The following is a 12,839-nucleotide window of genomic DNA, read 5'->3' on the forward strand; positions in this document are numbered from 1 at the left end:
GGGAGTTCGCCTCTGGTGTGCAGGGTCGGAGGTTCGATCCCCCGTCTCCCCGCCACATGTCGAAGTGTCCCTGGGCAAGACACTGAACCCCGAATTGCTCCCGATAGTTAGCTTAGTTAGCTTAGCACCCTAGTGCTAAGCCTACCCTGCGTGGTAGCTGCTGCTATTGGTGTATGAATGTGAGTGTGACTGGGTGAATGTGTACAAAAACAATGTAAAGCGCTTTGAGTCTGTGATAAACGGAGATATAGCGCTATACAAGTCCATTTACCATTTACCTAGGTGTGGGCCATCCTGGAAGCTCCCAGATTCAGATAAGCATTGATGTCATCAAGAACCAAACTTGATTGTGCCATTGTTATTCTACCTATCTGACCATGTCAACTATTCTGTATAAAGCAGCTCATTTTACTTATACAACTCAGTCAAGATCCTGGCATTGCTCTGAGCAGGATGCTATGGTCTTTTCTCCATGCATGAATGCTGACCATAATCATCTGTATTGTCTTTTGAAACTAAGTAAAGAGTTGTTTTCATATTGGACTTTCGTGAAGTTTTCAACCAAAAAACTTCTTCCACAATACACATACAGTACATACTGTATAATTTAACGACTTCAAAGCCTGTGCCAGACCAACCCCGCCTTTATGATACGATTTTAAAAATTATTATTATAATCCAGTTATCTAGCTCTTTAGTTTCATTTCATTTCTCATTTCCTAATGTCTAACTTTGAATGGCGGGATCCAAATTGAGAAAGGTGGATGAACAGTGTGAACAACAAGGCTTTTCGAGTCGAAACAAGGTCTGATATGTTGTATTTTTTAAAACAAAAATCAGAAAGTAGAAATAATAAAGAATAAAGATACATTGCCATATAAATAAGTGCAGTTTTTCCATGGTGCCATTACCCTGCCTCCTATGTTTCTTTGGCCCGAAAGCAAATACCGAATAGCATTAAAAGCTTTTAAAAGTAGTTTTACAATCTATTACTACTGGCATGAAGGTAACAATTAACATGAATAACTCCTGACATAACACTGGATTAAAATGTGTATTTTCTCTATGAAAAGTGAAAAAAGGGCACAGAAGTTTTTACAAGAGGTTTTGCATTCTCATACTTTTTCCATTCGTATCCGCATATGAAATATCATGGGATTGGAGGGGGATGGACCCCATTCACAACAGGACAACTTTCATCATCTAGGATGTAGCTTGGCCTGTGAGCTCCTGTTGGACAATGTCAAAGTAAATGATCTGGCCCGCGTTGCCCAGTCACAAACACTGGTGGCGTGGAGGAGAAACAGATGGGCCTCTCTGTCAGATATCTGTCCTTCCTCCTCTCATCCATGTTTCCATTCAGTCAACCTCCCAAATGTCACCGGCTGCCAACTGTCTTTTTAACGCCTCTCCTCCTCGTCCCGCTCTGACTCCCTTCTTCTAAACTCTGCATCACTCCTCAACTCTCTGTCTCTATCATCTTACTAATGCCCTCACACACGTGCGCACGGACACACACACACACACACACACACACACACACACACACACACACACACACACACACACACACACACACACACACACACACACACACACACACAATGTCCTTTACCCCCTGTCTCTGTCCCAACACACACACACACACACACACACACACACACACGCCATTTCGCTCTCTGCAGTGTGTCCTGCCAGATAGCGGTCTGTTGTGTACAGTACAGTCATGTGTTTATGAGTCACAGACCACTAAACAGACATACTGCACCCTAATACTTCAGTATATTCCCACAAGAGCTCAGTGCATCTTTGCATTGGAACAGAGGAAAGGCAAGCATTACAAAATGCAGTTACTGTGCAAACAGCATAATAAGGCTTTAAACTTTAGATGCATACATTTTAGATAATAATTAATATTGAGTGGCTAGGAATGCATGGATGGATGCAAGGTTACACGGATGGAGGGGGGGAAAATTCAATACTTACATCACCTGATGAAGCTCCCTGTGCGCTACTGCTTTTCTTCATCCTGAGGGACGTTCAGCCAGACTCTCTCTCCCTCTCTCTCTCTCCCCGTCTCTGATCCTCTCTCCAGAAACGCAGCTCTTTTCTGATTATTTTCCTGCTCTGGGCAGCCTCACTGTACACCCTGCACATGGGAAGCAGAGAAAAGGAGACCGACATTGTAACATGAACTGTGATGGATTACCTCTCTCAGCAGTTACAATTAGTACAGTTCGACAGGTACAGTATATTGCAGTGAAAATACTGGAAACACACCATGAAGGCAGAAAAAAATGTGTTCAAATGTGTTTTGTAGGCTATTAAGATTTGACATTAAAACCTAAACAATAATTTGATACCTTACCTTGAGGACATTTAATGGAATGAAAAAATTGTCCAAAAAACTAATGCTGATCCCCTGAATTTTCCTCTAACATCAGGTCAAAGTTCAGATTTGCCCAGTACTTTTATGACCAAAAACCTGGACAACTAAAGACATTCCAATCAGCCTCAGTTGCACAAGAGTGTTTAGCAACAATTAGCAATTAGAATGCTAACACACTAAACTAAGATGGTGAACGGGGTAAACATAATAACTCTTAAATATCAGCATATTATATAATTTTTTGCTAATTTTATGCTAGACAGCTTGGGAGAGACAGAGATCAAATGGGGCATTAAGGGGAATGACATGCAGAGAGTGTCCAACAAATATCAGCATGTTAGCATTGAAATTGTAAGTATGTTAGCATAGCTGGCATTAGCATTTATTTAGCTCAAAAAACTGCTGTTCATAGGTTGATTCGATTTTATACTGTAAGAAGAGTCTGTTTTCCTTCAACAACAAAACATTCCACAAAGGACAAACTTATATTAAAGGTTTTAATAAAAGGTGGTGTCAGCAATTCTGCAGAATGTTTGTTGTCAAGATCACATTTTCTCGAATGAAAAATAAGCAATACAAAAACTTTTGATTTGATGCCAGCTTTCAGTGCTTGAACCCATTAGAAATGCATTTGTGTTAATTATATATTATTTGTATATGTTCTAAACTTAAATAACACCACTTAACTGAATAAAATACTAGTCCCGCCAGTCTTTCCAGTTACAGTCATTTGTCAGACTCTTTTGAATGCAGTGATTTACACTCATTAGTCACAGACGGACCACATCTGGTGGAAAACCACCAACAGGCAGACATGACTGATGAATCCATGTCACAGACATGAATCCATATTTTCCGTGTCACTATTGACCCCCCCTGTAACATGCACATTAGCCCTCATTTGTCACTCAGCGTGTCCTTGTGGGAGAGTCAGTATAGCACTGCAGGCGAGGGAGGCGCCTGTGAGTGCTTTCCAGCTGCTGCCAAGTCAAGTGGTATGAAATCAGAATTTCTCATCTGCACAAACAACCCAATCTTGTGCAGCTCCCTGCAGTTATTGTAGAAAAATGACATGGAGGTACAATGACCAAAGATCACAAAGAGACTGTATGTGGTTATTTAAGGTAGCTCTGTAAGGTTGAACTGCTAGTTCAAAACTCAGCAAGAGGAAAATGTTCTCAATAATGTATGACGCTGCAAAGATGTGTCCATTATAGATATCATAAAAACAGCATTCAGATTCTTCATACTTTCAACCCAGAAATACTACTGCTGTAAAATATAATGTGAAACCAGCCAACTATTTAAAGACTCGATGAGTTCTGCATTTTAATGCCAGTAATGTTTTTTGGGGAAATTTGAATAGACATGATCTGACAGCAACATTCCTCATCCCAACCGCTTCAAACTCGGCTGCAAACTGATCCAGTGAGAGCTGAAGGCCACAGGCTGATGATGCCATCAGGACCACATCATCCGCAAAAAGCAGCGATGAGATCCTCAGCCCACTGAACTGCAATCCCTCTCCACCACGACTTCCAGAGCTGGTTCCAGAGCCGAGAGTTCGTGGAGGTAAGCCCCACCTGATCTAATTCTTAGCACTCCACCTCCCGCACCAGTTCCGGCTCCTTCCACCACAGTGAGGTGTCATTCCACGTCCCCAAAGCCAGCCTCTGCCACCCAGGTCTGGTCCATCGAAGCCCCCGCCCTTCACTGCCACCCGTGCGGCAGCGAGGGGTTTGGTGCCACTGCTTCTTCAGGCCTTGCCCAGCCCGGCCCTGTGGCAGACAATGCCACCAGATGCTCGCAAGCGGGCCCCTTTTCTGGGCCTGGCTCCAGATGGGGTCCTCGGGCTTCCTCCAGGAAGGGTTTCTCCTCCTCTATTATGTTGTGCCATGGATTCTTTTTGAACCATTCTTAGATGGGCCCCTCACCTGAGACCACTTTGCCTTGGGAGTCCCTACTAGGAGCACTAGGCTCCCGACAACACAGCCCTCAGGTTCATAGGGACACACAATCCTCTCCACCATGATAAGGTGAATGTTTCCGCAGAGGCATTTAACATGTCATTAGAAAATCATTAAATCTTTCAACAGTTAACATTATTAACATAGTAATATCATATGGAGTACTGAACGCCCTAGCATGCCAAAAAAAAACATCTGTCCTGCATCCTTACATAAAAAGTTAGATCTGAAGGTTATGTGAAATCATGTCATGCAATTCAGCAATAAGGGTGTGTGAGCCTACAATGGTTTTAAAGCGTCAAGACCATTAGCACAAATCTTTAGAGGAATAAAAGATCCAGAGAGGTCCGTATGACCCTAATGCCATCCGAGACATTAAGGAGCACTTACACCATGTACAGTACACCATAGGGGTGGGAATCTCTTGGCACCTCACGATTCAATTCCGATTCCGAGGTCAACAATTCGATTCAAAATCGATTCTCAATGCATCTCGATGCAATTTTTTTTTTTACGTACATACCTATGTGTGTTTTCAAAAATATATTTATATACACATCTGAGTTTGCTACTCAGAGTTTGCTAATCACTTCCTACTTTTGCGATAATCAATAAATACAATCAACTGATAAATTACCTTCTCTAATATTGTATTAGAGAAAAAGCTTTTCTTGTCACAAATATGACTTTCTATGACCAGTTAACTTTTATGAATCGATTCGGAATCGTTCGAGAGAGAATCGCGATTAATCGGAAAATCGATTATTTTTCCCACCCCTAGTACACCGCACTCAAAAGTTTCAATAAATTGTAACGGTTATATTTTGTAACAAGCTGTTGGGGGACATGTGTATATATAATAAAAAATAATAATAATAATAATAAAAACTGTTAATAATTATTATTATTATTACCCCCTTGATATTTTGCTAGTTATACTGCTAGCTTATATTTTGATTAATATGTGAATATGTGTGCACTATTGTCAATAACCATTAATCTATTGATTTAAAAAAAAATCCTATACAGTTAAATGTTGGAAAATACCCACACAAAAAAGCCAACAAACTCTCATAGGCCTAAGAGACATCTTTATTGTGTGTTGAAAATCCAGGTGTCCGTGACTGATTAACTAATCAACAAATCATATCAGTAGTACTTTTGTGTCAATCCCTAGGCAACACATGTTAAAGTACTATATTTACAGTATATGGCACTAGGCTTACTAATTGCTTGCTTGTCATTGGGATTTTTTGTCAGTGCTTTGCCTTGTTAAACATGGCACACTTCAAACTTAACCTGTTTTTTTTGTATTTATTTTATTGAAGACTGAAAGCAGATGGTTGGGCACTTTGAAAGGATACATTGGTTATCACTTTTGAAGTTAAAGCGGCAGTTGAGAGTTTTTTTACTGTAATATTTGGCAAAACTGTCATAATAGCCATTCAGCTATATGTAGGTGAAGTGGTCTGAAAATATTTTTTTATCACTTTGCTCCCCCCTGCCTCTGTGTGCTGCCCCCCAAAATTGCCACCGCTCATGTTAATTTTGACCAATCAGAGCGAGGTCAGATTCTCCGTTCTTATTGGCTGTGGGACCTTGGCAACGACGTTGATGCGTCAGTTGCGTGAGCGTTCACGACCCTAGCAGTCTGACACTAGCCTACTGTTTGGTACAAGGCTACTACGGCGGACAGCGAGTGGCAATGTCTTCACAAACGAACCCTCAATTTACCATTCCCAGGATACTAACAACTAACACCGCTAAGACAGCAAAAAAACGAGGAAAGACGAATAATGAAAAGTTAACTGCTGAAAGGGAGACGGAGAGAGCTTGAAAAAAAGTACACCGGCCATGTCTTCTTGCCCTATCACATCAAGACCTCTCCGACCGCGACCTCGCAACTTTTTTTTTTCAAAACAGCGACAAGCGACAAATCTAGCTTTTTTTCTGGTGTTATTGGTGACTTTTTTCGCCAAAGCAAGTATCATCTCTTCTCAACGAGCAGCGGGAGCCCCGAGCTGAGAGGTGTAGGCCAGGGCTATTCAATAGGCGGCCCGCGGGCCGGGTGCGGCCCGCGAAGGAATATTTACTGGCCCCCGCCTTGACTACCGACCGACCCCAAAAAAAAAATTTTTTTTTTTTTTTTTTTTTTAGTGGTGCACAATGTACTAGCATGTGTGATGTGTGCTTTTGCATGGTCATAACTGCGCGAAAGGCCGCAATCTGCAGTAAATAAATGTGCACATGTGTCTCCAAGCTTTTCTCTATCAGCTGCTCTGTGTATGCAGCTTTGCGGGCGCGATTGTACCACAGTGTATGGTCCATTATTTGTATTTAGTGTGTCTGCATAATATTGCACCAGTAGAACTTTGCATGTTTGCACAAAATTTGTACCTTCACATAGCAAACAAAATTGCACAACTGTAAAGTCAGTGTCTGTAGTTTTTTTGTATTCAAATAAGCAGTTGTTTATTTCTGTACTGTGCATTGGCATCTTTGAGCAAAATACAGACAAATTTCGCCGCGCCTCCCATGACCCTGGGCAGTGACCCCTTGACAAACACATATTGTGGGGGGGCCACTGTAAGGTGTTGCACTTAGAGTAGCCTACATTTATTTTTTTTTGATAAGCTGTTGCACTCTCAGTAAACCTAGGCCTACCTGTATTTTGATAAGCTGTTGCACTTAGAGTACATTTATTTCTATGTATTTTTTGATAAACTGTTGAAGAGTTAACCTATTGTGTTTTCCTGAACTGATAAGATTGTTAAACACTTAAACAACAGACAGCCTATGTTAATCAAATTGGGATTTTTTTTTGATAAGCTGGTGAACTCTATTTGATAAAATAAAGACAATATATGCACTCCTATGTCGTTGTAGTGTTTTACAGTATATGTAGCTATTGATGTAATGCTCATCAATTTTAGGCATTTTTTTCTGGCCCCTCATTTTGGATCATTTCCACCAACCGGCCCCCATTCAAAACTAATTGAATAGCCCTGGTGTAGGCTATCTCCTGCTCTGACCGCAGCTGGGAGGGGCTGCTGCGCAAGGACCGGGCCGTCTGTCAGTGCTCTGTGACGGGGGACGGGCCAGGAGGCTCCCGCTGCTCGTTGAGAAGCGTTAAAAGTGATATTTGCTTCGGCGAAAAAGTCACCAATTACACCAGAAAAAAGCTAGATTTGTCGCTTGTCGCTGTTTTGAAAAAAAAGTCGCCAGGGGGGCTGAAAAGTAGCTAAATATAGCAACAAAATCGCTAAGTTGGCAACACTGCCCGAGCAGCCCCTCCCAGCTGCGGTCAGAGCAGGAGCATTGATAGGAGATACACACACACCTCTCCGCTCTGTTACAATTAGTTTGCTATCTTGCCTGGCTGTTACAGCTACTTTTGTTAGGCCTACCAGCACACTTACAATGATTTTAAGCTAACATACATGGTATGTCTGTGATTAAAATGTATGCTCAATATGTACGTATGTAGTTATCATTACTAATGTTTAATCACCTCGGAATCGGACATGGTGTTTGTCTCCTGTCAATGTAACTGAATTCACATGAACGCGCGAAGCTGTTGTTCAGAGGGAGGAGCTACAGCAGGTAGAGCGTTGGGGAAACAGCCGTTGGGATCCCAACGGCTCAAATTATCAACTGCAGCTTTAAGACACCGCAAATATTTACTTGTAGAAGCTAAGAGAAATTAAATGTTTGTAACAAAGCTTTTTTCTACTAAGCATCAGCACTTGAGTAAAAAAAAAGTCACCGCTCTGTCACTACATCCACAAAAGGAATTAGCCTGAGACTCTGCCGAACATTTAAACCTAAATCCAATAGAGCAGACACTCAAAACATAAACGGAAAAGAAAAAATAAATATTGGATTGAAAATGCACTGATGTCTCCACTTCTTAGAGAAACAAGCCTCAAGTTACCTCTTATCTCTGTGAGACCAGCATGAACCTCTACAAATAATTGGTTGTTGATGTTAAGTGAGCAACAGAATGCAAGGTCATGAAGCAACACTCGAGATGCAGATTGTAAGGATTCGGCTCGGATGAACAACAAGAATCATTTACAATTTACAACTTAAGGAGAAGGCAGTTGGATCTGACCTGAAACATGGCTGCGTAAAAAAAGTATTAAGTATGTATGATTGAGTACAGTATATTGTCTTTGGGCACACTGGAAAAAAAGTGCTCCACTTTTTTATGGACCAAATAATTAATTGATGAAAAAAAAAGGAATCTGCAGACTCATCAAAAATTTAAATAGCTAAGTGGTTAGTATGTTAAGCGGTTTTGTGTGGAGTTTTGTAGCTTTCCTGCCACAGTCCAAAGAAATTTACATTAACTAAACTGAGAGCTTGAATTTGAAGCGGCATGTATGTGATAAGACTAGCGACCAGTGTCCAGATCCTTTCCCTGCCTTTTGCCATCTGTATGCTGGAAGAGACATCAGCTCCTCACCACCATCCCAATTGACCCTGCCAGAAATAAGTAGGTATAAGAATGTCTGAATGTGTAAAAAGAGAGGGTTATCCTTTATATATGGTATTCATCCACTAGCATCCAACATAATGATTTACTGTAAATAGTGAAATCACAATGCAATTATGACAACAAATGTTTGATAAAAAAGGTGAGAAAAAAGCGCTAAAATAAAACTCTGCCAATCTGACCAGTCAAACCTTTGTCAAATAGCGTCAGGGTGTGCACAAAAGAGAGCTTTGGAGGATTAGTCAGCAGCTGTCCTTCGCACATTTAAAATCACTGGACACCCACACAATGTGGCTTTTGTTGCACCAAAACAGAAGAGTCTCAAGAAACCCATGTGTGGAAATGGGTTAATATTACATTCAATTACTCGGTAATCCAACAACAAGAGCCTTCAAAAGACTTCTAAGTGACAATCAAGCGGACTGACATAACTTACCCAGCTTTGATCCATTCATTGGGGAACCTGTATACTTAGCCTTCAAATACTCAAATTGTGAGTGCTAAATGGAGAAGTAGGCTTCACAGGTCACAAGACAAGACAGCTGTTGACAGAATTTCAGCAAGTCCTGTTCTGACTGTTGGACTCGCCCACATTTCTTCACTATATCCTTACAACACCACACCCACTTTATTCAAACTTTGAGATCTGCAATTCGATGCATACTGTAGATGTTAACTGATAACATAACTCATAAAAAAAACTAGGGCTGTCAATCAACGCGTTAATTTCGATTAATTAATCACAGAAAAATTAACGCAATTAAAAAAATTAACGCAGATTAATCGCACTTCTATATTGCCCTTTGACCCGGTGCAAAAGAGGTGAGACGCTAGCGGAGCTGCACACGGCCCGCACGGGATTAAAGAGTAAAGAAAGAAGCAGGGGAAAGGGGCTGAGGGCTCTATGGATGTGTTATGGGCTGCTCCGGGTAAATAAGCATGAAGGTAGGAATACGTCTTATGTTATTCTCCGCAGTGTCTGTGCATTATTGATTTAGTGGGTGCCTAATTAACAATGTAGGTTCAAAACAGTATCTCTCAATCTTCCTCCGTGTCTCACTTCTGTTTCCTAGCTGCGATCGTCTCCCGCTAATGGACACCCGCCCCCTCTCACTCTTCCTAGCATATGCCTGTCTTTTTTCCTCCTTTGTGTGTGTGTGTGTGTGTGTGTGTCAATATTTTTGGCTATGAGTAGGACGATGGTGAATGTGTGCAGCGCTGTCTGTTGTGGGAGATAGACAGTCGTCATTTAGCCTGATTGTTTTTTTGTGGGGGTTTTTCGGCGCTAGTAGTTCCTAAATTTATTTCATGTAGAAACCTGGCTGAGGGGAGGAGACAAAAGTTACGAGAGACAGAGAGAGAGAGAGAGAGAGAGAGAGAGAGAGAGAAACGAACGGGAGCCTATACAACTGTTTATAAACAGGCATAAAAGTGTCATATAAGTATGCGATTAATTTAGATTAATTAATCACAGAGCCTGTAATTAATTAGATTTTTTTTTTTAATCGCTTGACAGCCCTAAAAAAACAAAGCAGAAAAGAAGCCTTGGGTTATTTTCTAACCTTGAGTTAAACTTTAATTAGCAAATAAAGAGGATGTGCAATCTTGTTTTATCACTTCATAAATAAATCAAAATATATAATAGTTTCTCCCTCTGACCTTAATGCAAATCACACCTGTAAAACCCTGCTGCATCCCGCAAGGAATGATTTTTAACTCTAGCTAAAATACTGTATATATATATATATCAAGAATTACAGCTATTCGTGTGCTACACAGCTATTTGCAACTGATTATAATTTAAATCAAAACTTTGTAACTCAGGGATATGTATTTACTTGTCATGGACACTGCACATTTCTTTTATATTTCAGGAATATCAACTAGGACAATTGATGTATTATATATTCAAACAAAAACCCTTACTGGAAGTTTACAATATGTCTTAAGGCAAACAATTTCCTTATTTTATACCTCTATCCCACGCTGTTTGAGTGGGCTGTCCTACTCACAAAGCAGTTCATGCAGGTGATTTACACTCACTGACTAAGTAAGACCTGTAATGATACAATAATATTGATGCTAGATTTTTGGAAGTATTAAATTGAAAAGAATCATACAATATTCTATCGAGGGGGACAGGTTTATTACAAACATGTAATAAACAAAATATTTTGGGGGTTTAAGCTTGGACAAAACAAGCTATTTGAAGAAGCCACCTTGGGCTCTAAGTTGGAAATGTTGACTTTTTTCTGACCTTTTACCAATCTATTTATTGAAAAAAATAACTTTGACACACACAAATACAAATCAATTGTAATTTGCTTATTTGTATTTGTGTATTTGTATAGTTATTTGCAACCCTGCTTTTAGGACAAATCATTTATCTTTGAGGGACAAAATGTATCTCTTATGTGGCATCATGATAGAGAGAACATTTAATTGAAGTTTCTCTTGCCTGATTTGGTTGCTTGTCAAATATAAAATTAAGGGTCTAAAGGCTAAATAAGGGGGTGGAGAGGTGGGTGTAAACGTTATCATAATTTTGTATATCGTGTTATTTAAGTAGACACCTATCAAACATCATTCAACAGTTACACATGTTATAAATAACTTGTCAATGAAAATTCAAAACTAATCCCAGTGGAAACTTTGCCGTTTGTATTAGCAGTGCACCGAGTCAGATTCCAGGAGAAATGAACTTTTGTGACGAGCGAAGGCTGAGAGGACTTTGTTGAGGAGGGAGAGAAACAACACACCGATTTGTGGCAGCTGAAGCATGACGTCACTGTGGAGGCCACGTGCAGGGAACCCACTGCCCTACTGTCCAGACATGAGGAGAGACTGGACAGACCAGACTCTGTGAGCCGGCTGCCACATAACAGAGCCACATGTTGAAAGGGCATTCTAGGATTGTTCCAATGTCACACCGTGTGTTCGTCATGTCGGCATTGCAAATATCAAAAACTGTAAGAGGCTCCTTTTTTTTCTCACTACAAAGATTTAATTTACAATTCAGGAATGAAATATCTGCCTTAACAGTGGAGTCAATCATTCTGGAGAAAGCTTGTTATCAAAATCAATTATTGTCCGTACTGTGTGTGTGCACTGAAAATAAATCTGGTGTTAATACACAGCCTAGGTTCTGTAAACAGATATGTAAACAAAGGGGGCCCACCGTAGCTAGCAAAATGCCCATTTACAGAACCTAGGCTGTGTATTACCACTGGATTTTTTTGCAGCGCACACATAGTACAGACAGGTAGCAGATTGTGAGGAGCTGTTCACTGATTTTGACAAAAAGGGATTTTTGCAACAAGCATTCTGCAGGATTGTTGACCCCACCTTTAAATGAAAATTAACTACATCACTGTCACGTAATGATGACCTCTACTACACTGCTCACCTAAGCTTTCTCCTTGGGTCATATTCAGCATTCATCACAGATGCCATCATGTTTCCCTATGTTGTAATTAGACCTAAGGGCTGTATAAATGCTTAATTCATGAGCTCTTAGTGCTCTGCTAACGCGCAGAGACCCATCAAAACCATTGTTAAAGAAAAAAAAAGAAATAAACAAGAAACATGTGGTGGGCCAGCCCAGGACACGTGGAAACTGTGATTCTGGATGAGTCACTGTTTGATTGTGGTTGCTAAGAAAGACCAATAATTAAGAGGGAGTGCCATTCTGTCCTATTGAAACACCCACAGACACGTAAACTAATTACCTCATTGTATTAAAGTCACCCGATTTATCGCCCATTGAGTTATTGTGAGTCAAGTACCGTCTGTGTCAGCACTTCATCAGTTATCTATCACTAGATAAAACTTCCTGCTGCCAGCTCTATGGATTACAGCTTCTAGGGCGAATCATAACAAATGCCTTTGAGAGTAAGGAGGCAACAGAAGGCTTGGCACAGGCTGCAGGATTTTGGGCAGAGAGGTCCTCTGGTGAGTGTCACCAGTTGGCAACCTCCGTTGTCAA

At 40.6% G+C, this 12,839-nt stretch overlaps 1 protein-coding gene across 1 annotated transcript in view; it reads right to left on the reverse strand.

Annotated features, from left to right (window-relative positions):
• LOC307254993 (3',5'-cyclic-AMP phosphodiesterase 4B-like) overlaps positions 1–12,839 on the reverse strand; it is a 60,423-nt gene that overhangs the window by 43,848 nt on the left and 3,736 nt on the right. The window contains exon 3 of the mRNA XM_080033584.1: positions 1,987–2,149. Within this exon, the coding sequence (XP_079889710.1) occupies positions 1,987–2,028 (42 nt within the window). The 5' untranslated portion in view covers positions 2,029–2,149. The remainder of the gene's footprint in view (positions 1–1,986; positions 2,150–12,839) is intronic.

Source organism: Ammodytes marinus (assembly GCF_949987685.1).
Source record: "Ammodytes marinus genome assembly, chromosome: 9".
NCBI lineage: Eukaryota > Metazoa > Chordata > Actinopteri > Uranoscopiformes > Ammodytidae > Ammodytes > Ammodytes marinus.